The following is a 27,761-nucleotide window of genomic DNA, read 5'->3' on the forward strand; positions in this document are numbered from 1 at the left end:
TGGCATAATCAATTTTTATATATAACGTTTCGTCACTCCAGGACCATCATCAACTTCATTTTTTTAAATACGACCCTAGATATTGTATTACATTTTTTGCAAGCCTTCACGACCCCCCAATACTGTACTGCCTCAGCCGAACCAGATTTCAAAAACTAATCATGTTGGCCTTGATTTTTTAGAGGCATAATGTTGGTCCCCTGATTATGCAATTTTGCCTCCATTTAAGCTAGTTTGTATCTCTTACCGTTTTTGAGATCCCTGTAGTGAGAAGCGAATTTGTAACAGCCTGTATATATATATATCGGGCGTTTCACGTCAACGGGCACAGTGGGCTGCCCAGAATAAAAATGCATCAATATTGATGTTCGACGTGTCAAAAGCTTCGTATTTAAAAACTCTATCGAATGCCGTCTGGTGATTTTATAAAAACATCATGGCGGTTCCAATATGGCGTCCGCAATCATGGAAAATTCTGTTTAATCAGCAATATTGATAGACAAGAAACATAAAAATACTGTATTGTAGACTGAATCACCATATCTATACGTTTTTGGGGTTGCTGATTTCGAATTTAATATTTGTTAAACCCCATCTGGTCACTGTTCGTCCCTAACCTTAAAAATACTTCAAATCGTTGAAATAAAGCGTTTCTACTATGAGTAACCACAGTCTAACCACCACAATTTATGTTTTCGGGATCGCTGAAACCAATTCTGATATCAATATAACTTCAACTAGTCAGAGTTCGTACCTAACCTCAAAAAAGTAGCGCAAATTGCTAAGATTACACTTTTCCACTTTTAGGAATGAAGTGTAACCAACATATCTTTATATTTTTGGGGTCACTGAATCGAATTCCTACATCCGTTTGAACCCAACTAGTCATTAGTCGTACCTAACCTCAAAAGCTATAATAGTTATAAAGTGCGACCACCATATTTTTATGTTTTTTTCCAAACGAGCATGTGATATGATGAAAGGTATGTTCCATATAAAAAGAACAAATCCTTTTTAGAAGTTCTGCATATTATACTAAAGAAAAGGTAATACAGACTTTATGTCTTAGCCATGATAACGGCCTCAACCCGATTAAACACAAAAAGCATATATTGTTTAACCTGTTGAATTTAAAAATATCGAAAGGACTGAAAGGACGGAATTAATTCTTATGTAAGCCTTAATCAATTCGGCAAATACTATTTCGAAATTTGTTTCAGTATGTGGATTCAGTCAATGAACTCAGAAATTAAAATGGTTTGATCAAAACCCTAATCAAAGTGTCAGTGCACCAGAGACTTTTTGAAAAATAGTAGCGTTTGAGTGATGCTATCCAATATTTCGTGTTTTTTATGTGTATCTTCAGGCGCCATATTGGAACTACCACGAGAGGGTTAGAGAAGTGATACGGCTTGGGGGTAACTTTTGTAAATAACAGATAAATCGGATATAATAATCAACTTTAATTTCTTTACCTGTAATAGATTATAAGCGATTTTGGTGATATTGTGATCAGACTTTATAACTCAACCAGAAAAAGTGTCATTTTAGTGATTTGGAATATTTTTTGAGGTTAGGTACGACTATTAACTATACTCCGCGGTCGAAATTATAGAGAGTGACTAAGACATAATATAAAAACACTATTACCATAATGCGTATAAAATATAAAATGATTTTTATACGGTTCAATATTATTTATCTTTGTGCCGCTCGCTACGCACATCGATAGAATCTATAATCGTCTATAGACTGAGTTACACTGAACGTCGATCTATATTCTATCTCTGTCTTTTGCACTTGGTAGGGAATAGGGAAATGCTTTTTTAGTGGGTGTAAACGGACTTGATTTAACCCGTCCTGAGAAACGTCATAGCATAAGCGTAGACGAGGGGTCTAATTCCATGGCTATAATAAATTTATAAATTAAAAAAAACACAACTGGGACGTTTTAAAATGCTGTAATAATTGAAATGAATCAGTGCCGGTTATAGCAAACCGTAAAAAAATATTAGATGTTATGTTTTATTATCTTTTTTCAATATTTTCTATATCTTGTTGCCTTTTACGCAGACACGCCAATGGATTTTCGTTCCCGGCACGCTTCATCCCCCTTACTAGTCCAAAAGCTAGCGATGAGTCACTCTCTATAATTTCGACCGCGGAGTATAGTCATTAGTCGTACCTAACCTCAAAAAATATTCCAAATCACTAAAATGACACTTTTTCTGGTTGAGTTATAAAGTCTGATCACAATATCACCAAAATCGCTTATAATCTATTACAGGTAAAGAAATTAAAGTTGATTATTATATCCGATTTATCTGTTATTTACAAAAGTTACCCCCAAGCCGTATCACTTCTCTAACCCTCTCGTGGTAGTTCCAATATGGCGCCTGAAGATACACATAAAAAACACGAAATATTGGATAGCATCACTCAAACGCTACTATTTTTCAAAAAGTCTCTGGTGCGCTGACACTTTGATTAGGGTTTTGATCAAACCATTTTAATTTCTGAGTTCATTGACTGAATCCACATACTGAAACAAATTTCGAAATAGTATTTGCCGAATTGATTAAGGCTTACATAAGAATTAATTCCGTCCTTTCAGTCCTTTCGATATTTTTAAATTCAACAGGTTAAACAATATATGCTTTTTGTGTTTAATCGGGTTGAGGCCGTTATCATGGCTAAGACATAAAGTCTGTAATACCTTTTCTTTAGTATAATATGCAGAACTTCTAAAAAGGATTTGTTCTTTTTATATGGAACATACCTTTCATCATATCACATGCTCGTTTGGAAAAAAACATAAAAATATGGTGGTCGCACTTTATAACTATTATAGCTTTTGAGGTTAGGTACGACTAATGACTAGTTGGGTTCAAACGGATGTAGGAATTCGATTCAGTGACCCCAAAAATATAAAGATATGTTGGTTACACTTCATTCCTAAACGTAGAAAAGTGTAATCTTAGCAATTTGCGCTACTTTTTTGAGGTTAGGCACGAACTCTGACTAGTTGAAGTTATATTGATATCAGAATTGGTTTCAGCGATCCCGAAAACATAAATTGTGGTGGTTAGACTGTGTTACTCATCGTAGAAACGCATTATTTCAACGATTTGAAGTATTTTTAAGGTTAGGGACGAACAGTGACCAGATGGGGTTTAATGAATATTGAATTCGAAATCAGCAACCCCAAAAACGTATAGATATGGTGATTCAGTCTACAATACAGTATTTTTATGTTTCTTATCTATCAATAATGCTCATTAAACAGAATTTTCCATGATTGCGGACGCCATATTGGAACCGCCATGATGTTTTTTTAAAATCACCAGACGGCATTCGATAGAGTTTGTAAATACGAAGCTTTTGACACGTCGAACGTCAATATTGATGCATTTTTATTCTGGGCAGCCCACTATGCCCTTTGACGTGAAACGCCCGATATATATATATATATATATTGTTTACAGAAAATTTCTTATTTAAGCAACTCAGTTTATTTGCAGTCCATACGATAGTTGTTGAGATAGAATTGCAAGAAGATCCCTGCGTCTCTTTCTTGGAATTAATCGCATTCGACATCTGAGGTAGAAAAACATTGGCACCGTAGCGTTCACTGTAGAAGTTTGCAGTGCATACTATATTTTGCAGTTACTAAGGCGTGTTTCTTTGGTTCTTTTCTTGGGATTTTATCTTAACAAATATCGTACAGACTGTAATATGTGTTTTATTTTGAGAAAGCATATTATGTTTCCTGACTATTATGATAAGTGACCGAACTATTATGACAACTCAGCTGAATTACATTATTTCATTTTATAATTTGCTGATTACTTAACTAAAATGAGATTGTTAATTTATGTAATTCGAAAGTGTTTTTTTCATATAGTTAAAGTAATTTTGCCAAAATAATTCATCCTTTCTGCAGGTTTGATAATTTAATATTTAAAGAATTATAAGCTTCTAATGGAAAATGTTTTGCAACAGAATTACTAAGGGCTTATACCATAGTTGCGTTTTTCAAATTAGTGTTCCTATTTAACATGCAATGCATTGAAAAATCACTTTTAATCTAAAAAACCATTGGGATTAGTTTTCATCATTTTTGGGCCTATTGAATAATAAAATAGGTTAGTTTATATTGGTTCTACAAGTAAGGTGTAATTAATGCCTCTATTTAATGTACAAAATAAATACTATTTTTGAAATTGTTGAAATATTGAGCTTGACTGACGAAATGGTTTTCGAAATATCTCCTCACTGTTTTTTTAAACTTTGATACCTTGTAAATGGAAAACAAGCGACATTTGGTTATGTTCCATTCTCAATGAAACACTATATTTCTGTTTTTAGATTTATACGGCCAAGCAGTGGAAGCTACAATTATCGACATGTATGACTATGGCTCCCCTGATACCATGAATTCTAGTATATCAAATACAACACTGTATAGGTAAGTAAAAGTGAACATTGAAGAAAGTCTTATATGTTTTTATTATACAAGTAATCAAAATTAGGCAGCAGTTTTTTAGAGGCGTACCTCCCTTCTGAAAATAAAACAGAGGGTATTTAATTTTTCACTAAAATAAATATTGCAGCTTGTTAGTTAAAATGTAAATAAAAAAGCTCTACTAAGTTTTTTCATTCACACCGCCATTAAAACGTCAAGAATTTTAACGTTTGGAAATTTGATCAGTTCATTTAATTTTTTATAGCATTTTAAAGAAAAAAAAGGCTTTTTACAGTTTATTTGGAAACAAGTCATTGTTCAGTTGTTTTCTAATCTAATATAAGCTTATCACAGTATTGAGCAAATTGGTCATTACCACAGGCGCACATATAACACAAATTGAAAATTTTTGGACAAAAGTTCAAAGTTCACAGTATTCAAAGTGCTTGCAGTATTTGACGTGTTCCCAAATTTAGTGTTTGTGTTCTGTTCGTTAGGTTTAGACATAGACATTGGTGTCACAGTGACAAGTAGCATATTTGCTCTCATACTTCACTTTAGTGAGAAGGAAATAAAAATAAATGTGGGTGAGGTGCCTCTTTTTCCAACCTCATATTTTTTAATTTTATTGTAAGGTAATTCATGTTCTCAAAATACGGGACTTTTAGCGTCCTGTATGAACTAACAACTAGCTAATCTAACCTAACTAATCAGCCTTAGAATCAGACTAACCAGACTTAAAATCACTCATTCTTTATGTTAAAGTTAATCTTTTTCAAGAATCAGTGAGATCTCTTTAAACTTTTAACATAAATTGAAAAAACCTTCATGTAACTAACTATGCAAATAAACTTTGAAAATTAACGAAAATCTCTCTTTAAGAGTAAGAAAGTTTTCAAAGCAATTGAAATCTGTTAATAAATATGCAAACTATCTCGTGTAAAAATATCAGATCGATTGCCAATGTAGTTTTTTTGAAAAATGATATTAAAAATTATGCTCTTATACACAGGCTCTTATGGGAGTTGGGGCAAAAACTTTAATCAAACGTGAATATTGCTCTTAAAAATGGTTAGGATCGGGAAAATAAAATTGTAATTAAAGAATTAAATATTACTAAACATTTTAAAACAATAAAAATATGCACTTACAATGTAATTATTGAGATAATGGGATGAACATATAACGTTTTGACAAATTTGAACAAACATCTGATCCAATGAAAGGAAATATAGCAACACTGTACGCTGTATTTAACGCTTCGACTGACGCGCTATATTTGAATAGCTCGATTATAAACTATAAAATTATTCCAGTCGAAAACATATGTAGTAATAATTAATTTTAAATACATTTTTCGTGATCTAATGCAATATAATAGCAATTTGAAACAAAAATTGAAAGGATCTCTTTGCAAAAGGAACAGTATAGATGTTCTGTCATAATCTTAAATTTGACAAGGCGACTTCTCACTATCATACACTGAGCTTCTCGATAGTTATCATATGGATTCTCGGTTTGCACATTTTACTTTTTTCTCATCAACCCACATTCTGTTTCATACGTATTTTATATTACTTTTCAGTCATTACTTTTCCTTTGTACCTTGGATGTTCATTCATGTTTACGGAATAAGCGCAAAGTTGACAGTAATGACAGTTGAACCAACTTTTACTACCACGCCATAACAATGTTGCCAGATTTCATCCATAATTTTACAAGCTCTTAATGAATAAATAGACACTTTTATTCAAATAAAAAATTAATTGCCGTGCATTAAACACGAAAAATATATGCAAGCTAATATGTGTTGTATAAATTTCATTCGTATATATTATATTTAGTTCACTCAAATTAACGAAACTACCGTGTATAAGCATAGGCTTCCCTCCCGCACCGCCTGCCCCGTAAGTGATGTATCGAACATCCTTAATATCGACTAAATAGACTACTTTCATGTAACAACCAAGTAGGTAGTAAAGTAAGTTAGCAAAAAGTATCTAAAAATAATATTAATCAGTCACATTTCTCTTAAATATAAAGAAAACTAATCTAATTCAATAAAAAATACAAAAATGAAGTATGTATATCACCAAGTAACCCAATAAGAATTTGCTTGCCTATCATTTTAGTTCAAAATACAAGAAGTTTTATTCCAAGCAAGTATCGCAAGCCCGCTGAGTTAGTTTGTGCTGCTTGCTTGGAATAAAACTTTTTGTACTTTATGTTAAAATGATAGGTAAGCAATTTGTTGTTTTACTTCACGAAGTCCATTTTGCAACTTTTTTAAAATGATGTCAATCCCGAAAATCTTGGGATCAGAAAAACTTAATCCCGTCAATTTCGGGACTGAAAAGCGGTCGGAATCGGGGGATCAAAAAATCATTTAATCAGAATGGATTTGATTTAATTTAATGAATATATTCTGATTAGCTTTGTTGGCATGGCTTCCCATTTGGCATTCTAGTGAAATGTCCTAAAAGCAGTAGGATAATCTTCATAATTGTTCGAGGATAAACACTTTTTGTTTGAGATATATGATTGAAAGGGCTTTTTTGCATTAACTATTATGCAGTGTATTGTGTGAAATGTTAGAAGAATATTATTTTCCAAATCTATTGCACATAATCTCTACAAACTATTATGATTCTCAAATCTATTCTAGAATGAAAATTTTCTTTACGGACAACCAGCTTTTAAAAAAAATGTTTATCAATGTTAAATGTTATCATGGAAAAAAAGAGAAATTAAACAGGAATTGCAAGTGGTAGTGAAATATTTTTAATATAAAATTCTGCAATCTCTATGACAAACTTTGACAGATTGTAGCTTTTTTCAAACATTTTTTTCTTATACGAATATAGATCCGATTCATTTTTTGTTACAAGCATTTTAAAAAGTATAATTTCATATTTCAATCAAAGCAGCCTAATAAAAAAAATTATGGTTGCTATAACAATAATTATTATTTGCATCATTTTGTTTATTCATTTCACTCTTAGTGTTAAAGTGCTAAATAAAAAATGTATTTATATACAACTGAAAAGTATGCAGATATTGTCTTTATATATGGGTATTCCAATGGGAACGTCAGACAAGCAGCCCGAGAATACCAACAAAGATACTCAAATAGACATCATTTTGTAGACTTCGAGAAGAAGGTAACCCCGCTCCAAAAAAAGGTCATTCTTCCTACTAAAGTGATTGTACAAAATGAAGAAGATATAATATTTGTTTAGTTTGCAGTAGTGTTACCAACTGTGCATTGTTTAACATGTAAAATTTCTTGTATGTATCTTGTAAACAATTGTTTTTTATTCAAGCAATACATTGCAATGGATGAAAATTTAAAAGTAAATTGCTGTATAGCTTTAATAGTGGCTTCAACGGTATTACTAACAACAACTATGATCAACAGCCAACAACAGCTAGGTTGGTAATAAACAAATAATCATAAAAGTAACTAGAATCCATGCAATTTTGTTGAAGGAATAAAGCATGTTCTAATTCATGCAATTCAGTTGCCGCGACAGAATTGCATAGTCTGATGAGAAACATTTCATGGATTCTATCGCAGCAACCAAATCCCTGCAACAAAATTGCATTGTCTGATACAGGTTTTTGAGATTAGAATTTTGTCAAGGTTACTTCAACAACATGCACAAAATGATAGATTCATTTCGCTTCTCATGTGGTCCAATGAAGCGTGTTTTACTAGGGCATAAATAATAATCGTAATGAACATACCTGAGCGTTACAAAATCCGCATGCAATTAGATGAAGACGATTTCAGCAACGTTTCAGTGTCAATGTTTGGGTAGCATTTTCAACAATAATTTACTGCCTGATCATTTAAATGCAGATCTATATAGAACTTTCTTGGAAAACAACCTTACTGATTTCATTGATGACATAGGGCTTAATATTGTTCAAAATATGTGGTGGTACACCATCGTGCTAACACCACATATTTCTCCACATAGAGGGAGACAAGTAACTGCTTGGTTAAATGATCATTTCCCGAATAAATGGATAGGTCAACAAGGTCCAGTAGCATGGCCAATGTGTTCCCCAGATCTACATCCTTTGGACTTTTATTTATGGGGACATATGGAGCAGCTTATCTAACATGTTGAAATCACTACCCGTCAGCAGTTACTTGAAAGAATTTAGGATGCAGCTAACCAGATAAAAAATGATCCAAATCTCGTTCATAAAATGACGGAATCTATAGTTCGCCGATGTGTTGCCGAGGGTGGACATTTTGAACAATTTTTATAGTCTTAAGATTTGTTAATTTGATTAATAAAGGTTAACTAATGTTTGAACTTTAAACACAAATAATAATTATTGTTATAACAACCACTATTTTTTATTTGTCAGGCTACTTTGAAGTATGAAATTATATTTTTTAAAATGCTTGTAATTTCTAAATAAAAACGAATCATATAAGAAATAATGTTTGAAATTAACCAAACTACCATCTGTCAAAGTTTGTCATAAAGCTTGAAGAACACTGTATATACTTTTATATGGTTTTCAAACCTAGTTTGGAGGATTGTGCTATCCAGAATTGCTATGAAAATTGTTCATCAGTTGCGCAAAAATATAATTTAAAAAAAAAAGTTAAGATGGTTTAAAGTTGACTAAATTAGGCGTTAAATTTCTACCACCCTGCATGAAATTAAGTCATTTTGAAATTATGGCAGGGAAGCTTAGAGTTTTAGTTATGCCCCCTATAAATTTTATAGCTCTAACATTATTATTGTAAAATACACATCTTTTTGAATTAGGCAGTGCTTTTTTAATTTTTTTTGAAAAAATTAAATATAATCCAAAAATGGTTAATTTTAAGAATAGGAACCTTTATGAAAGTTCACCTAAAAATTGACGTAGAATCCAAAATTTCAATAATATACAAGGTGTTCCATTTAAAATAGCGAAGATGACGTCAACTTCCGGTATAACCGGAAGCGTAAGGTGGACACCATTATTTTAGTTGAGAAGTGCATGCCGGAGAACACTATTGCCCAAATTTTCAAAATAAAAATCGAAGTAGTCTCTGAAATATGTCTAAAGTCTCGTCACCGTGCACCGGCACCCTGTATGTACCTCTATATTATTTAAGCAATAAATCTAAAGTTCAGTTTATATTTAAGATATACTTTTGTTCGATAAATTTACAGATTTGCAGACTAATAAATTGCTTTATTATAGTGATTTAAGGTTTCACCATGTTCATGGGAAAAATGCTAGAATTGTCAATAATGGATTAACAGCTCTAAGGCCTAGACCATTGGCAGAATTTAATGACGCTATAGTGTTTTCAAATAGACCTTTAAGAGACGGTGAATTGTTTGAAATTTCTCTTGATAGTATTGTGGATAGATGGTCTGGAAGTATAGAATTAGGTGAGTGTTGTTATTTAGGATTTGCGGCCTATATATTTTGTTATATTATATTATGTTGTACATAATAATAATAATAATAATAATAATAATAATAATAATAATAATAGGCAAAATTTTAATCAGGGTNATAATAATACAGGATGATTTACAAATCTTTGTAAAAAAATTACTCTGTCCAATTAATTATTAACCTCTTAATTGTTCTTAATATGGTAATGCACTAGCATGTAAACTATATTTTTTATTAGTTTTCATATTTTTTACTCTATTTTAAAGGTATTAGACTAATTCAAATAAATCTGGAAATTGTTTCTAATATATCTTATAAAATTAAGTTAAAAAATGTTCTTTGACACCAGAAATTTAGGTTTCTTGATTTGTATACATGCCTTTTATAATATCCTACAAAAAATTGAAAATGATAAAGTCGAAAACTAAAATGTAACAGAACAAAACAGTGATGACGTATTTGGCCATTCCCATTTCACTGAATTAAGTTTGTTTTTAACGCAGTTACTTTCCCCTCATATCATACCAGGTGTGCCGATTTTTAAAACGAAGATATGGCATGTCAACAGAAGAGTGGACAGTAACCTCCGTTACCCCCCTTCGTAAGCATTCCGAACCTCGGATTCTGCTTAAATTCAAACTATTCACGGTTTAATTTTATTGCTATTTTATTAATTTTAGATTAATTTTATGTCTAGCACCGATTCGCTGCTGAAGTGACTGAATATGAAAAAAAAGTGGAAACATACCGTATTTCTTACGTGTCAATAGCTACTATATGTAGTGACAGTATTATAGTTGTTCACCTAAACTAGGTTAATGTGAGAGGTCATATACAGGCTGTCTACTATAAGAGGGCCATTTCTATGTATCTTGCTTAATACATGATGAACATCAAAAATCTTTATGTTTTTTGTTGCATTTTTTGAGGCCTTGATTCTTGTAAAAACAAATTTCAGATCCATGGCCAACTTTATGAGAAATCATAAAAAAAACGGAAAAATGCCGAAAGTTTAGGGCCGTCTAACTTTTTTATTTTAAGAGATAGAGAAAACTTGTTTTAATAAAATTTTATGGCAAAATTGATATCTCACCTGATGTAAACAAATTTTTGAAGTATTGTATGTAATTTGCTGCGCCCTCTACGCGGACAAAAAAAATTGTCATCGAAGCAGGCTGTGGATACAAAAAATTGCTTGTTTTTTCCTCTTTAAAGCAATGTACTACATTTTGGATTTATCTTTTATATTTATTACATTTTTATAATTTTGATATCAAATATGTAGATTAATTTATAGAAATTGTTTTAAAAAGGCCAACTACAAAAATTTTTATGAATATGATGTACTTTTTTGAAGCTAAGAATCTGCAATATCTGGTATCCATAAGTTTACCATCATAGAAGTAAGGTCCTATGATTTTGGTATCAAGAATTAACCCTAACCAAAACCTCTGTTGAAATGCAATTTCTCTGTGCCAATGTAAATTACCATTAGTCCATTTGAAGTAAATGTTCCTATTAACAAATCCATTGTTACAAATATTAGGTACATCTGACCAGAGAATTCTTCTGCATATGAAAGGATTTTTCTTCTTTCTTTCTTTCTTGTCGCCACCTACAGAATCCTAATCTCCTCAGTTTATCTTCCTCCTTCAAGCTCAAGAGGTGGAATTTTTTCACCTTATAACATTTGAAACCATTTTTTCGTAATATCTTTCTTGCACTATCCTTCTCTAAATTGTAGTTCACTTCAATCTCTCACTGTTTTGCTCATTTTTCCTATTTACATAATTTAAAATTCTGTTAACATTACCCTATTTTATTAACAACAGCTGATTTTATTAGCAAAGGTTTTCTACATTCGGCAAGTGCTTGAATAGAATTGAAATTGCATTGATATAAACATAATACACTTCTCAATATGCGAAAATATTATTATTATTATTCAAAATTTGAGTTTTTCAAATCACAGTTAACTGTAACAATTTCCAAACCAACAGTTATGATATTACTGGGATAACACATTTGTTTTCTTAGCGTGCTACATTTAGCGTAAGCTACTTTGTCTGTGCAAGAACAATGTTGAAATCTCAGTTTTCTCTAAAGTAAAAAACCAATATTATAATAATGTGTGTATTTTGCTTAAAAGTAGGACATTATATTTATTACATTTTTTGTAGTTGACTACAACAATTTCTACGTTAACACGAAAATGTTTACATTTTTTATACCACAATTATAAAAATTGTAATAAATATAAAAGATACAGGCAACATGTAGTATATTGCATGAAAGAGAAAAAAACAAACAATTTTTTGTAGCCACGACCTGCTTCGATGACAATTTTTTTTTGCCCACGTAGAAGGCGCAGCAAATTACATACGAAATTTTATTAAAATAAGTTTTCTCTATCTCTTAAAATAAAAAAGTTAGATGACCCTATACTTTCGGTATTTTTCCGATTTTTTTATGATTACTCACAAAGTTGGCCATGGATCTCAAATTTGTTTTTACGAGCATAAAGGCCTCAAAAAATGCAACAAAAAACATATAAAGATTTTTGACGTGCGTCGTATATTAAGCGAGATTGATAGGAGGGGCCCTCTTATAGTAGACAGCCTGTATAGTAATTTTAAAATAACATGTCTCTAAGTTATACAAAAACAATTTGTTTTACTAAATTATTTTCCATAACTTCGCATAATGACTGGCAGTGCTGATAGTGCACTAATATGCAAATTCCGGGTGCCTTGGTTTATGTTATCCAGTGGTGGCGTACATAAGAATTAAATGCAGTTTAAAACTAATTATAACTCAACTATTTATTTGATTAAAAAAAAAAGAATTTCAGATTCGCATTCAGGGGAATACATACTATTATCCCTAAAAAACTGATATCCACCTAGAGTTACCACCATCATTGCTTGTATTATTTTAATTTTTATTTTATTGATGCAGGAGTTACTGCAGTTCGTCCTGATGATATAGAGTTGCCAAGTACTGCTACAGACTTGTGTCGCGATACTTGGATGTTAAGTGGATCATCGGTAATGATAAATGGAAAAACCATTAAAAATAACTATCCATGTGACTTGGACACACTTACAGCTGGCATAAGGTTAGGAGTTATGATATCAGCTGACAAATCCTTAGAATTCTATAAAGATGGAGTTCCACAGGGTGTTGCATGCGTAGTTCCACATAACAATATATATGCAGTAGTAGATTTATATGGACAGTGTTCACAAGTTAGCATACCTTGCAGTTCACCACTAGCGCCTCTTGCTTCAACAGGTAAGCAAATATTAAAATAGTTAAAAAATATGACGTGCAAAAATAGATATTATGGAATAGGTTTATTATTTCCAAAATGATGAAGTTTCGAGGTATTTCTTCAACCAAGTCAATTCTGCATTTCTAAAATCATTTTTTTAAGTACCCTACCTCTTCGTAATACAATTGCTTGCCAGTGATGACATCATCATAGTTTTTTTTAATAAAACTATAATATTTGGCCAGATGCTTGTAGAACATAACTTTTTCAATTCAGAACCGTATTATATATTCATCGTTAACAGAAATTAAAAGTGAGAACACCAAATTTTGATATTCTGGCCACCTTCCTAATAAAATAAATATTTCTTTTATTTCATTAACATATTCTATACAGGGTGTTTACAAACTTGAACTGAACTTTTTAATGAGAGCAGACTCCATTAATAAAAAGCATTTTTAATAATTAAAACTATTACATCTGCAAAACGGTGCTTAAAATTAATAATAATCAAAATTGTTAAAACTTTTCTGGAATTGTTCCCAATACTACATGAAAAGAAATTAATACCTGTTACCACAAATGAAGTTTCTCGTGATTTTTATAGTAAACAAACTGTTACTTTAATTTTAAATAAACAATCTCCAAGTTTGTAAACAATCTGTATAATATCAAAGAAAGACTATAATTTCCAATATACGTTTCAATAAGATTAAACCTTTTGATATAAAATTTAAATTAATTCTATAGACATCCGAACAGTGGCGGCTTAAAGGGGGGGGGGGGGGTCCGGACGGTCCGTCCCCGGTGCCAAGGGGTGGACAACTCACTCGCGCTGCTTAGTTAGTAGACAATTAAAACTTCCTTGCGAGAAACTTGTATCAACACTCGAAGAGATGTGTGATCCCAGCAGCAGCAGAGAAAAGTCGATACAAGAGAAGCAGCAACCGCAGTTTTACCAGCTTTGTGTGACTTCAGTTTTTTATGTTATTTTTCTTTTTGGTGTGAAGTCCTAGAAGAAGTTAACCAGACACAAAAGTATATACAAACATTTGGGCTATCGCTGGAAAAGTATGAGATAAAAATCAAAGTCCTAAAAATTTTTCTTCAAAGCCAACGTATCCAAATAGTGGAAAGAGCTATTTCCTACGCAAATGAAAAATATGGGAACTTGGATATTTTAATTGAAAGAAGAGGAAGAAAGGAGATTACAAAAACGTATGCCAGGGGAAATGGCCTAAGACGCTGTACTAACATTGCCAGAAGAGCTGCAGAGAGCTATGTTAGAATGTTTTGATAGATTTTACGAAGAATTAGACCATCGTTATAGGGCAATGGATGACATTTTCATAACGTTTGGTGTTGTTCAGCCTAAAACTATGCTTACGTCAACAGAAGAAGAACTTTGTGGTATAGTTCCAAATCTGACAAAATTTTCTGCAGAGGACATAATTTTGGAAATTTTATGACTGAGGCGCCACTTGGAAGCCGCTAGCATTTCCTTCCAAGAAGCGGTCCAGTGAACTACCTTGGAGCTTCTGAGATTCATTGTAAAATGAGTTTGTTCCGAGTCTAGCGCTGTGTTAAGATTTTTTTAGCTATTTGTGTTTCGGTAGCTTCGTGTGAATGAAGATTTTCAAAATTAAACTTGATAAAACATAAGCACGTTTAGTATTTGTTGTTTTATTTTGAGAATGCTCAATAAAATCGCCCCAGGTGCCAACCCATGCTACGCCGCCACTGCATCCGAACCATAATCAACAAAATAAAAACTAATAACACTCGTGCAGATAATATTTCTATCAAAGATTTGAAATTGCGTGTACTATTTTGTTTAAAATCTTTAGTTAATATAATAAACACATGTCTCATAGAAAGAAGTCTTATTTCTGGCATAATGGAAAATAGCAAAATTGTAAAACTGTTTGTAAAGCCTAAGATCATCTTTAATATCATACAGGCAGTTTCAAAAATCTTAGAAAGGTATCGAGGGGCGATCCGCTAAGGAAAAAACGTACGAAGATTACAAAATTTCTGAAATCTCTTGTAATGTATCTGCAGATTTCAATATCAATTAAAAAAAGATTACAAATTTCATATAAAAAATCAAGATTACAATATCTTTCAACAGATTACAAAACATTTCGGGAGATTTCAGAGTTATTTTAGTAGATTTCAATGATTATTTAAGATTTCAATAGGATTATTAGAAATTAAAAGAAGATTTCAAAATTTCTTAATAAGGTTTCAAGGATTACGGGAATATGACAATAAGTTTTGAATGTCCATTTGAATAAAATAATTGAATTAACTTCAACTGTCATTCATTTCATTCATTAACAGTAGTACTTTGATTACGAATTTCCAGTATCATTTTTACGCAAAAATTGTAACATTCTGATAAGTTTTTGTTCGAATGAACGTTAAAAACTTTTTGTCATGACAAAAACGATAACGCCATTTTGAAAGTAGGTAAGTATATATTTTTATTGAAAGATAAAAATATAATAATCCAATAAACTAATAAAAATAAAAAAATAGAATTATCATAAAATAAACATTTTCCCAAACAATAAATAATAAGAAATATATTAAGCTTTTATTAACACTTGTATTTAATACTTTACCTGTATACAGCGTATTTAAAAAAGACGCGGCAATATTTAAGCGGGTGATTGCCCAGGTCATTTTATAAAAAAAAGTTCCTATAAACATACGTCCGCAAACGCTTCGTTACCGATCTACAGTGTTGAAATTTCATTAAAAAAACAGTAAAAATTAAATTTCTCCAAAACTGCTTGAGATATTATAATAAAATTTTAGGCCTGTCATTAGCTATGTCAGACACGTACTTTGCAATACAAAACGATTTTTTAGTCTTACCAGTGACGCGCGTATTGGCACTTCACTAGCTATTTTTAAAGAAAAAAATAGGACGCCGCTGGTTTTTCTGAAAATAAAATTTTTTAATTCTTTGTTCAATTGTGAAGAAGAAGCTTTCCTCAGATTATACGCACCGTACGACGTACCGTAAAAAAATAAAACGTTTTATTGCGCACCTAAAACCAGTGTTTTAATTTAGAAATTCAAATTCAATAATAATTTGAATTGTTCAATAACAAAGAAATTCAAATTATCAAATTTGATTGATTTTTTGAAATGTGGTACTGTTGTTTATTATAGATTAAAGGGGCTGCGTTTTGGAGAAATTTAATTTTTACTGTTTTTTTTTTTAATGAAATTTTACATTCTGTAGATCGGTAACGAAGCGTTTGCAGACCTATGTTTATAGGACCTTTTTTTATAAAATGACCTGGGCAATCACTCCCTTAAATATTGCCGCGTCTTTTTTAAACACGCTGTATACAAGTAAACTATTAAATGCAAGTATTAATAAAAGCTTAATACATTTTTTATTATTTAGTTTTTGGGAAAATATTTACCTACTTTCAAAATAGCATTATCATTTTTGTCATGACAAAATGTTTTTAACGTTCATTCGAACAAAAAACTTAATCAGAATGTTACAATTTTTGCCCAAAAAATGCCTGATACTGGAAATTCTTAATCAAAGTACTACTGTTAATGAATGAAATGAATGACATTTGAAGTTAATTCAATTATTTTTGTTCAAATGGACATTCAAAACTTATTGTAATCTTCCCGTATTCCTTGAAACCTTATTAAGAAATTTTGAAATCTTCTTTTAATTTCTAATAATCCTATTGAAATCTTAAATAATCATTGAAATCTACTAAAATAACTGAAATCTCCTGAAATGTTTTGTAATCTGTTGAAAGATATTGTAATATTGTTTATTTATATGAAATTTGTAATCTTTTTTGAATTGATATTGAAATCTTAGATACATTACAAGATATTTCAGAAATTTTGTAATCTTCGTATGTTTTTTCCTTAGCGGATTGCCCTTCGGAACACACCAATCACACTATATAGGTTTCTGTCTAGGTTTTTGTGGCATCCTTTGGAAATTGAGGTAGGGGGGGCGTTGTATAACGACTACATCGACGAAATTGGTTAGCTGATTACACAGATTACAGCGAGGATTACAGATAAATTTTGTATTTAAAATACAAAATAAATTTTTGTGTTGCAATAACACAATTGGGATTTCGCAAAAACTATAGTACTTGCATTACATTATTTATTACAGTGCATCCCAGAAGTAATGCAAAAAATTTGTATTTTATTTTGTGTTGCGTTTTCATAAGAATGCTAAAACACGTCAATGTATTCAACCAAAATTATTTGTTCCCATGTAGATAATAGCAAGAGCACCTGCCTAGTATTATTAGATATTAGTAAGGTCTTCGATATTTTAGACTATTCATTATTATTATAAAAATAAAGCCACCCAGTTCTGTAGGTATAACTGTCCAAAATACATCTCTTTAAAGAATAGTGTCTGCAGATATTAGCACAGCTATAGAATATCCTACCTTACAGCAATAAGCTGACAACGTTTAAGTACATATTTATTGTGATTTCTCCAAACAACATAGTTGCTTATATTATTACTCTTTAGATCACAGTGTAAAAATTAATTCATCAAATGCACTTCTTATCAGTAGTAAAAAATTAGTATGTGTTGAGAGATTTCTCAGATAAATAAGGAAGTGATTCCTGAAGTTAAGATGTAAAAAGTTTTAGTGCCACAGTAGATTCTTGACTGAACAAGCTCAGGTAGCAAATAAATTTCATACATTTTACAATATATACTTACTTCTCATACAAAAAAAAATTACATAATTTGTTTGTGTACAGTACAGTAATAGTATGTAAATATTTTTCCTTAGGGCGGCAAGCAAATTTTTGCATCAAGTGCCAAATATCCTGGCCTGTCCTGACTAGGGATAATTATTTGTTTATCAATAGAAACATAAACCAATCCACCGGTGTGAAAACAGCAGCCAAATCTAGCAGCTAAAGTTTCCGAATATACCCGAATACCTAACCCATTGGCGTAGAAGAGGGGTCATCATAATTAACTATTTCTAACATTGTAATATTTTAGGAAACACTGAAATATATAATTAGCGTTTGTCATTACTGTTCAAAATTTTTAACTTTTAGCTCACGAGTTAGGAAATAAGACCATAAGAAATTTATAGATTAAAAACAAATAAACTGCAAAATGAAAATATTAATAAGTATCTTACAAACGGTTCATTGTGACTTCATTATCACATCTTTAACAAAAGGTACCCATATTCCATATTCTGACCAATCCGGTGATGTGAGAGAAACCATATAATTTAAGAGATGAAACGAGGTGACAGTTAGGGAATAAAAAAATCATTTCTGGGGTGGATGCCGTTCATCAAATTTTCAGAGAAATTAGCAAAAAATTGTGGCCAATGTGACTATATAACATAGACCACCTTACAAGCCTCCATTGGGGATGGAAAAGGGTAGCAGCCACAGGGCACAATAATTATTTCTCGAAAACTGTTCAGCGTGACATCACCAAATTTTCACAGAAAACTACAAGAATGGTGGCCAATTTGATGATATACATCAAATCGCCCTACAAGCCTTCATTGGGGATGAAAAGGGGTAGCAGCCACAGGGCAAATTATTTAATTGCTCGGAAACTGTTCACTGTAACACCACCAAATTTTCACAGAAAACTACTACAATTATAGTCCATTTGATGATATACATCAAATCACCCCACAAGCCTTTATTGGGGATGAAAGGGGTAGCAGCCTTACGGCACAATAATAAATTTCTCGAAATCTGTTCACTGTAACACCACCAAATTTTCACAGAAGACTACTACAATTGTAGTCCATTTGATGATATACATCAAATCACCCCACAAGCCTTTATTGGGGATGAAAGGGGTAGCAGCCTTACGGCACAATAATAAATTTCTCGAAATCTGTTCACTGTAACACCACCAAATTTTCACAGAAGACTACTACAATTGTAGTCCATTTGATGATATACATCAAATCACCCCACAAGCCTTCATTGGGGATGAAAGGGGTAGCAGCCTTACGGCACAATAATAAATTTCTCGAAATCTGTTCACTGTAACACCACCAAATTTTCACAGAAGACTACTACAATTGTAGTCCATTTGATGATATACATCAAATCACCCCACAAGCCTTCATTGGGGATGAAAGGGGTAGCAGCCTTACGGCACAATAATAAATTTCTCGAAATCTGTTCACTGTAACCACCAAATTTTCACAGAAGACTACTACAATTGTAGTCCATTTGATGATATACATCAAATCACCCCACAAGCCTTCATTGGGGATGAAAGGGGTAGCAGCCTTACGGCACAATAATAAATTTCTCGAAATCTGTTCACTGTAACCACCAAATTTTCACAGAAGACTACTACAATTGTAGTCCATTTGATGATATACATCAAATCACCCCACAAGCCTTCATTGGGGATGAAAAGGGGTAGCAATCTTAGAGCACAATGATAAATTTCTCGAAAACTGTTCACTGTAACACCACCAAATTTTCACAGAAGACTGCTACAATTGTAGTCCATTTGATGATATACATCAAATCACCCCACAAGGCTTCATTGAGGATGAAAAGGGGTAGCAGCCTTAGGGCACAATGATAAATTTCTCGAAAACTGTTCACTGTAACACTACCAAATTTTCACAGAAGACTACTACAATTGTAGTACATTTGATGATATACATCAAATCGCCCCATATGCCTTCATTGGGGTTGAAAACGGGTAGCAGCCACAGGGCAACTTAATTAATTTCTCGAAAACTGTTCACTGTGACATTACAAAACTTTTACAGAAAACTACTAAAACTATGGTCAATTTAATGATATACATCAAATCGCCCCATAAGCCTTCATTGGGGATGAATAGGGGTAGCAATCACAGGGCACAATAATTAATTTCTCGAAAACGGTTCACTGGGACACCACCAAATTTTCACAGAAAGCTACTAGTATAGTGGTCAATTTGATGATATACAGCAAGTTGCCCCACAAGCCTTTAGTGGGGATGAAAAGGAGTAGCAGTTATAGTGTAGAGCAATTAATTTCTCGAAAATAGTTCACTTTGACAGTAAATTGGAAAATTAAATTTTGAAACGATCATGCTATAAGTTGTGATAAGCCGTCTAAATTACCTATTACAAATAAAATCTGTACCTAATATTTGCCATTTTTTCTTCAGAAGATAAGAAATAATACCCAGGTGCTGGTAATTGGTTAGTTGGCAGAGTAGTTTATTTCCCACAGTATCATAAATACCTAATAAAAATAGTTTGTGTGATGTTATCCTGAGTTTCCCCAGCCACGGTTTATAAGGTGCGGGAAATCATATTTGGGATGGAAGAGCTCAGATCACCGAATTGTGGGCGGAAATGTATACTACATTAGCATGTTTATTGCACCTCGCTTATAAAAAAATAAAAATAGAAGGACTAGGGGAACCTATAAGCAACTCAGAATCACCCCCGTTATTGTCTGTCTGTCTGTCCATATAAGTGGTGGTAAAAAATATTATTTAAAAATGTTGAGCCAAATTTTCTACTTTATGCCGGAAAAAATTTTTTATCCTATTTAAACGTTCGTGTTCACAAAAATTTTGAAATACGTCGGCGAGAGGAACCTATAAGCAACTCAAAACCTCCCCCGTTTTTCTTTGGTTGACCGTCTAGATGGTTGTAAAATATTATAATTTAAATATTTATAGCAGAATTTTCAATTATAACCACCTAGATGGGCAACCAAAGAAAAACGAGGATAGTTCTGAGTTGCTTACCTATCGTGAATTTTTGTGAACACGAACATTTAAATGGGGTAGAAAATTTTGTTTCCGTCATAAAGTTTAAAATTCTGCTCGAAATATTTAAATAATAATATTTTACAACCACCTAGACGAGAAACCAAAGAAAAACGAGGGTGATTCCTAGTTGCTTATAGGTCCTTCTCGCCGACGTATTTCAAAATTTTTGTGAACATGAACGTTTCGATATTGTAGAATTTCTTTTCCAGCATAAAGTTGAATATTATTGTCAACATTTTTAAATAATAATTTTTTACCACCGCTTAGTTGGGCAGGCAGACAATAACGGGGGTGGTTCTGAGTGGTTTATAGGTTCCCTTAGCCCTTCTATTTTTATTTTTTTATAAGCGAGGTGCAATAAACATGCAAATGTAGTATACATTTCCGCCCACAATTCGGTGATATGAGCTCCTCCACCCCAAATATGATTTCCCGCACGTCATAAACCGTGGCTGGGGAAATTCGGGATAACATCACACAAACTATTTTTATTAGGTATTTATGATACTGTGGGAAATAAACTACTCTGCCAACTAACCAATTACCAGCACCTGGGTATTATTTCTTATCTTCTGAAGAAAAAATGGCAAATATTAGGTACAGTTTTTATTTGTAATAGGTAATTTAGACGGCTTATCACAACTTATAACATGATCGTTTCAAAATTTAATTTTCCAATTTACTGTCAAAGTGAACTATTTTCGAGAAATTAATTGCTCTACACTATAACTGCTACTCCTTTTCATCCCCACTAAAGGCTTGTGGGGCAATTTGCTGTATATCATCAAATTGACCACTATACTAGTAGCTTTCTGTGAAAATTTGGTGGTGTCCCAGTGAACCGTTTTCGAGAAATTAATTATTGTGCCCTGTGATTGCTACCCCTATTCATCCCCAATGAAGGCTTATGGGGCGATTTGATGTATATCATTAAATTGACCATAGTTTTAGTAGTTTTCTGTAAAAGTTTTGTAATGTCACAGTGAACAGTTTTCGAGAAATTAATTAAGTTGCCCTGTGGCTGCTACCCGTTTTCAACCCCAATGAAGGCATATGGGGCGATTTGATGTATATCATCAAATGTACTACAATTGTAGTAGTCTTCTGTGAAAATTTGGTAGTGTTACAGTGAACAGTTTTCGAGAAATTTATCATTGTGCCCTAAGGCTGCTACCCCTTTTCATCCTCAATGAAGCCTTGTGGGGTGATTTGATGTATATCATCAAATGGACTACAATTGTAGCAGTCTTCTGTGAAAATTTGGTGGTGTTACAGTGAACAGTTTTCGAGAAATTTATCATTGTGCTCTAAGATTGCTACCCCTTTTCATCCCCAATGAAGGCTTGTGGGGTGATTTGATGTATATCATCAAATGGACTACAATTGTAGTAGTCTTCTGTGAAAATTTGGTGGTGTTACAGTGAACAGATTTCGAGAAATTTATTATTGTGCCGTAAGGCTGCTACCCCTTTCATCCCCAATGAAGGCTTGTGGGGTGATTTGATGTATATCATCAAATGGACTATAATTGTAGTAGTTTTCTGTGAAAATTTGGTGGTGTTACAGTGAACAGTTTCCGAGCAATTAAATAATTTGCCCTATGGCTGCTACCCCTTTTCATCCCCAATGAAGGCTTGTAGGGCGATTTGATGTATATCATCAAATTGGCCACCATTCTTGTAGTTTTCTGTGAAAATTTGGTGATGTCACGCTGAACAGTTTTCGAGAAATAATTATTGTGCCCTGTGGCTGCTACCCTTTTCCATCCCCAATGGAGGCTTGTAAGGTGGTCTATGTTATATAGTCACATTGGCCACAATTTTTTGCTAATTTCTCTGAAAAGTTGATGAACGGCATCCACCCCAGAAATGATTTTTTTTATTCCCTAACTGTCACCTCGTTTCATCCCTTAAATTATATGGTTTCTCTCACATCACCGGATTGGTCAGAATATGGAATATGGGTACCTTTTGTTAAAGATGTGATAATGAAGTCACAATGAACCGTTTGTAAGATACTTATTAATATTTTCATTTTGCAGTTTATTTGTTTTTAATCTATAAATTTCTTATGGTCTTATTTCCTAACTCGTGAGCTAAAAGTTAAAAATTTTGAACAGTAATGACAAACGCTAATTATATATTTCAGTGTTTCCTAAAATATTACAATGTTAGAAATAGTTAATTATGATGACCCCTCTTCTACGCCAATGGGTTAGGTATTCGGGTATATTCGGAAACTTTAGCTGCTAGATTTGGCTGCTGTTTTCACACCGGTAACCAATCCATTAGAGACAAATTCATATATTTCTAGAAATCAGTATATTTTAATTATTATCTTCAGAATTGTATATTTCTGAATACAGGAAGTTATATTCTACAAGAATGTGGAATTATAGGAATTGTGTTTAAATAATTCATATGACACCATTATGTGTAATCTATTGAATGTGGGGATATTTGAAAAATAATCTTTTTAAAATGCTTATTCGGCATGTCTGTGAAAATATCATGTGACTTTATATCTTTGGAAATAATGAATTTATTCCCTACTTTTCATCCACACTGTATTTTTCTAAACAATATTATAAATATTTTAGGCATAGAAACCTCACACAGATCTGATACTTCAGCATCTCTTCAAGCTACAAGTGTTGTGCAACCAGCTGTTGAGGCAGATTTACATAGGTTTTCAGAATTTCACGGGAAAGGCGTAGTTTTGAATGAGTGTGGCAGGTTGGCTTCAAAATGTAAAGATTTCAGTAGTTGCATTATATTCAGTGCTACACCTTTATGTCAAGATGAAATGTTTGAAGTTGCTTTAATGACTTTATGGAAGCACATGGCAGGCACTTTTTCTGTGGGAGTTACCACATCACTTCCTTCTGTGTGTAACAGCATACCAAGTGATTCTTATTATCTGACTGGTAAATAACTTCAAATATTCAAAATGTATTTATTAAGGTAGTTATCAGCTAAATGAACACTAGTTAAGATAATCATGAAACTTTCAGCAAAATTAATTATGCACCTGATAGATACTGATACCTGATACTTTTGCAAAATTTCAGCGCATTAGTTTCTGAGTTATACCCTTGACTATATACACTCAGACGTATCAAGCTAATAGGAGAACTTGTTGCCCGGTTTGGGAAACCAACTCTCGCCCGATGGGAAACGAACTCAAAAAGGACATGTGCGCTTGAACCATTCGGTAATAGATGGCGCAATTTTATGTGCCGATAGTGTTCAATTTGCATAGCCAAATTTGATATAGGATCTAAGCTCCACCCATTAAAGATGATTGGTTCTTGTATATTATATATTAATTATAGTTTAAGAAAGGAATTTACAACCCTTAATCCTAAAATAATAATCAATAATCAGTAGTCTATCTACTAAATGTTATGCGAGTGAGATATTCTTGTGAATAGTGTGGTAGTGTGTTATTTATTTGGAATATTTATCTTATTATTATGTTATAAAGACTTGAACATTAGTGTATATAGGCAGGGAGGAAATAAGTGTGAATACCTGAATTGTAATAAAACTAGGAGAACCAGCGCAGAAATAACTTTTTCGTTTTCCACTTGACGAAAATCGACTAAAACAATGGATTTTGAATTCTGGTAAGTAGTTAGGTACTTAAATATAAATTATAATATCTAATTATTTGTATATAGTTGCGGCACGAATTGAATGGTCTTGCGTCACGGGTGACGTAACGCAGATGTTTTTATTAACCTTCTTTTTTGTAATTTAGTGTAATATATACCTAGGGTAGACATTTCGTATACCTAATATAGGTACCTACCTATACCTAGTTTTATTATTCTTAGTTGTCAACATAATTTTCAACAGTTTGTCGAGATAAAGACAATACAATTTTTACATTTTTGTACTGTAATTTAGTGTAAATACTTAGTTTTATTATTCTCAGTTGTAGTTTCTTAAATATTTTGAATGAATTATTCATTTGTTCTGTAAAATCTTGCCGCAACTATAATACATACTGTGATAAATTTTAAAATAGGTATCTACATAAGTATTTTCAAAATATTAAAGTTGTATATAAGTAAGTATTTAAAATAACTCAAAAAATACATAACGCAATAGTAATATTACTAAATAAATATCTATTTCCATTCAATCGCACTGAGAAATTTTTTTCATAGCCACAGCCAAAAAATTTGGCAAAATAGGCGCCAGCAAAGTTGTTTACTATTATAGGGAACTCACTTTATTATTCTAACCTTAGTTGTAGTAGCAGAATTACTTAATAAAAACCTCTTTACTATTATACTTCTGTAACTTTACTCTCACAGGAAAGTACTTTCTTGTGGCTGTAAAGAGCTTATAGCTATATCAGCAGAATACCATACTACTGCAAAATAAAACTATTTCATTTCTAGAACTTAATTTACTGTTGTAGGAACATACTTTAACACGAAAGTTCTTGCCAGTAGAAAGTAAAATATTTTACTAGTATAGCAACAGCTTCTTTTAGTAGGTGGAAGTAGCACTTTCCTGTTACTGTGAATTCTTTTTTCGAATTTTGGTTTTCAAAAAAATTCATTCGTAACAAAAAATACCTAATACACGACAAAAATAAATTAATTTTAGTAATGCAAATTTTATGTGTATAGGTACCATAAAATATGAAAAATTAAATAAAACAACATATTGCAATTTCTAATTTATCAGAGAATTTTCTTTGGTAACAAGTTATATTAAGATTTTTACACAATAAATTTTAATTTTTCAGTTCAATACATTTAAAAAAATACACAGCTAGTCTCGTTACTAAAGAAATTCAGATAAATTCTAATTAGTAATGTTTTACTTAATTTTTTATATTCCACGGTCACTTATGGTCTCATACACAAAACTGCATTACCAAAAGTAATTTTCGTCATGCGTTGGGTATAAGTAGACAATAGTAAAAGATAGAAACAGCTACTGAGGAAAAGAAAAATTTGTAGCAGGAAATTAGGCAAGTTTAAAAGTATATAAAATCCTATCTACAGAGTATCCAAAAACTCTACCTACATATAAAAATGACTAATTATAAAAGAAACATGAAAACCACAAATGATATTTACAGAAAAATTTCTGGACAAACGTATTCGTTTACTTACTTACTGTTTTCTTAATTTTCCAAATTTTGTTTATTCGAAATATCGACCTGTCGGGTTTTAATAGAAACAACCTGTAGATACCTATATACATATATAAATAACAATTTATTACGTGTACAGGGAGATTCACTATATTTTGACCCCCATTTATCTTTTTTGTTATAAGAGTTATAAAAAAATACAAAAGTTGCACGATTTTTTATGAAGTTTTCAAAACTATTAGCAGAAAAATAAATGAAGTCCAAACAAAATGACCGCGGATGTTAACTTTGTTAATTTAAATTGAACACCCTGCATATTTTTACATATTTGGATAGAACGTTCCTTGTTGAGTACAGTCATATAGGGTTTGTTGGGTTCATCTCTAACAATAAGCGTAATAATATTAAAAAATGAAAAGAAGGTTTTTTTTATTAAGAAAATAAGACATCTTGTAATTGTTAGACCTGTTTCAGGCATTTCTGCCTTTATTCCAATTACGTAAGGATTTACAGATTTAGTTGTAATATATTTTGACATATCGGACATCGATACGGTCCAAAATGCATATAAATATTTTAACTAAATCTCACTAATTGGATCGTGTGAGGCCTAATTACTCATGGACAATGTTATATGGTAGGTCGTGACAATGGAAGGTAGTAATGTCATGATAACATTGTTATTGATTGGCAGTTTGTATTATTATTTAATTAAAATGGGTTGTCACAGAAATTGAAAATATTATTAGGAATTAAAATAGAGTATGGAGAATAACTTACTTTATTTTAATTACCATAAATTTTCAATTTTCTACTTCTGTGTAACCCATTTTAATTAAATAATAATACAAACTGTCAAACAATAGCAATGTTGTCATAACATCACCTGTCACTGTCATGGCCTACCATATAACATTGTCCACGAGTAAATAGGCCTCTCACGGCCTAATTAGTGATATTTAGTTAAAATACCTACACGCATTTTGAACCTTATCCATGTCATATATAACAAAATATCCAAATCTGTAAATCCTTATGTAATTGGAAAAAAGGTAGAAATGCCTGAAAGAGGTCTAACAATTACAAGATGTCTTATTTATTTAATAAAAAAAAAACTTCTTTTCATTTTTTAATATTATCTCGCTTATTGTTAGAAATGGATCCAACAAACCTTCTATGACTATGCTCGACAGGGAACGTTCTATCCAAATATGTAAAAATATACAGGGTATTCCATTTAAATTAACAAAGTTAACATCCGCGACCATTTTGTTTCGACTTCATTTGTTTTTCTACTATCATTTTCGAAAACTTCATAAAAAATCGTGCAACTTTTGTATTTCACATTTATTTATTTATTTTTATTTTTTTTTAACTCTTAAAACGAAGATAATGGAGGGGTCAAAATATAGTGAATCACCCTGTACAATTATACATATACTTACTTATAAATTTATTTTCTAGGCAATGCATCTCTGGAGCTTTTTGATAGAGAGGAACTGAGAAATAAATGTTTGTGTTCTGATCACTTTGAGGAAAACGCTTATGCTTCAGAGAAGAAAATTAAATTGAAAAAAAACGACTATTCCTATAAGTTATCTAGATGTGCCATCTAGCAGCCATGATCAAGAATTAAAGGTTTTAACTCCAAGAAAAACCTACAAAACTATCTTCTG

The 27,761-nt window shown here is 31.9% G+C and overlaps 1 protein-coding gene across 2 annotated transcripts in view; it reads left to right on the forward strand.

The window, feature by feature from the left end:
- The window catches only part of LOC108913661 (neuralized-like protein 4), a 67,412-nt gene that overhangs the window by 22,111 nt on the left and 17,540 nt on the right, over positions 1-27,761 (forward strand). For both annotated transcript variants that reach the window (XM_018719246.2, XM_018719247.1), the window contains 4 exons: positions 4,369-4,468; positions 9,683-9,876; positions 12,845-13,180; positions 23,567-23,893. In XM_018719246.2, the coding sequence (XP_018574762.1) occupies positions 4,369-4,468; positions 9,683-9,876; positions 12,845-13,180; positions 23,567-23,893 (957 nt within the window). The remainder of the gene's footprint in view (positions 1-4,368; positions 4,469-9,682; positions 9,877-12,844; positions 13,181-23,566; positions 23,894-27,761) is intronic.

The sequence above is a fragment of the Anoplophora glabripennis genome, unplaced genomic scaffold (genome assembly GCF_000390285.2).
Source record: "Anoplophora glabripennis isolate ALB-LARVAE unplaced genomic scaffold, Agla_2.0 scaffold1106, whole genome shotgun sequence".
Classification (NCBI taxonomy): domain Eukaryota; kingdom Metazoa; phylum Arthropoda; class Insecta; order Coleoptera; family Cerambycidae; genus Anoplophora; species Anoplophora glabripennis.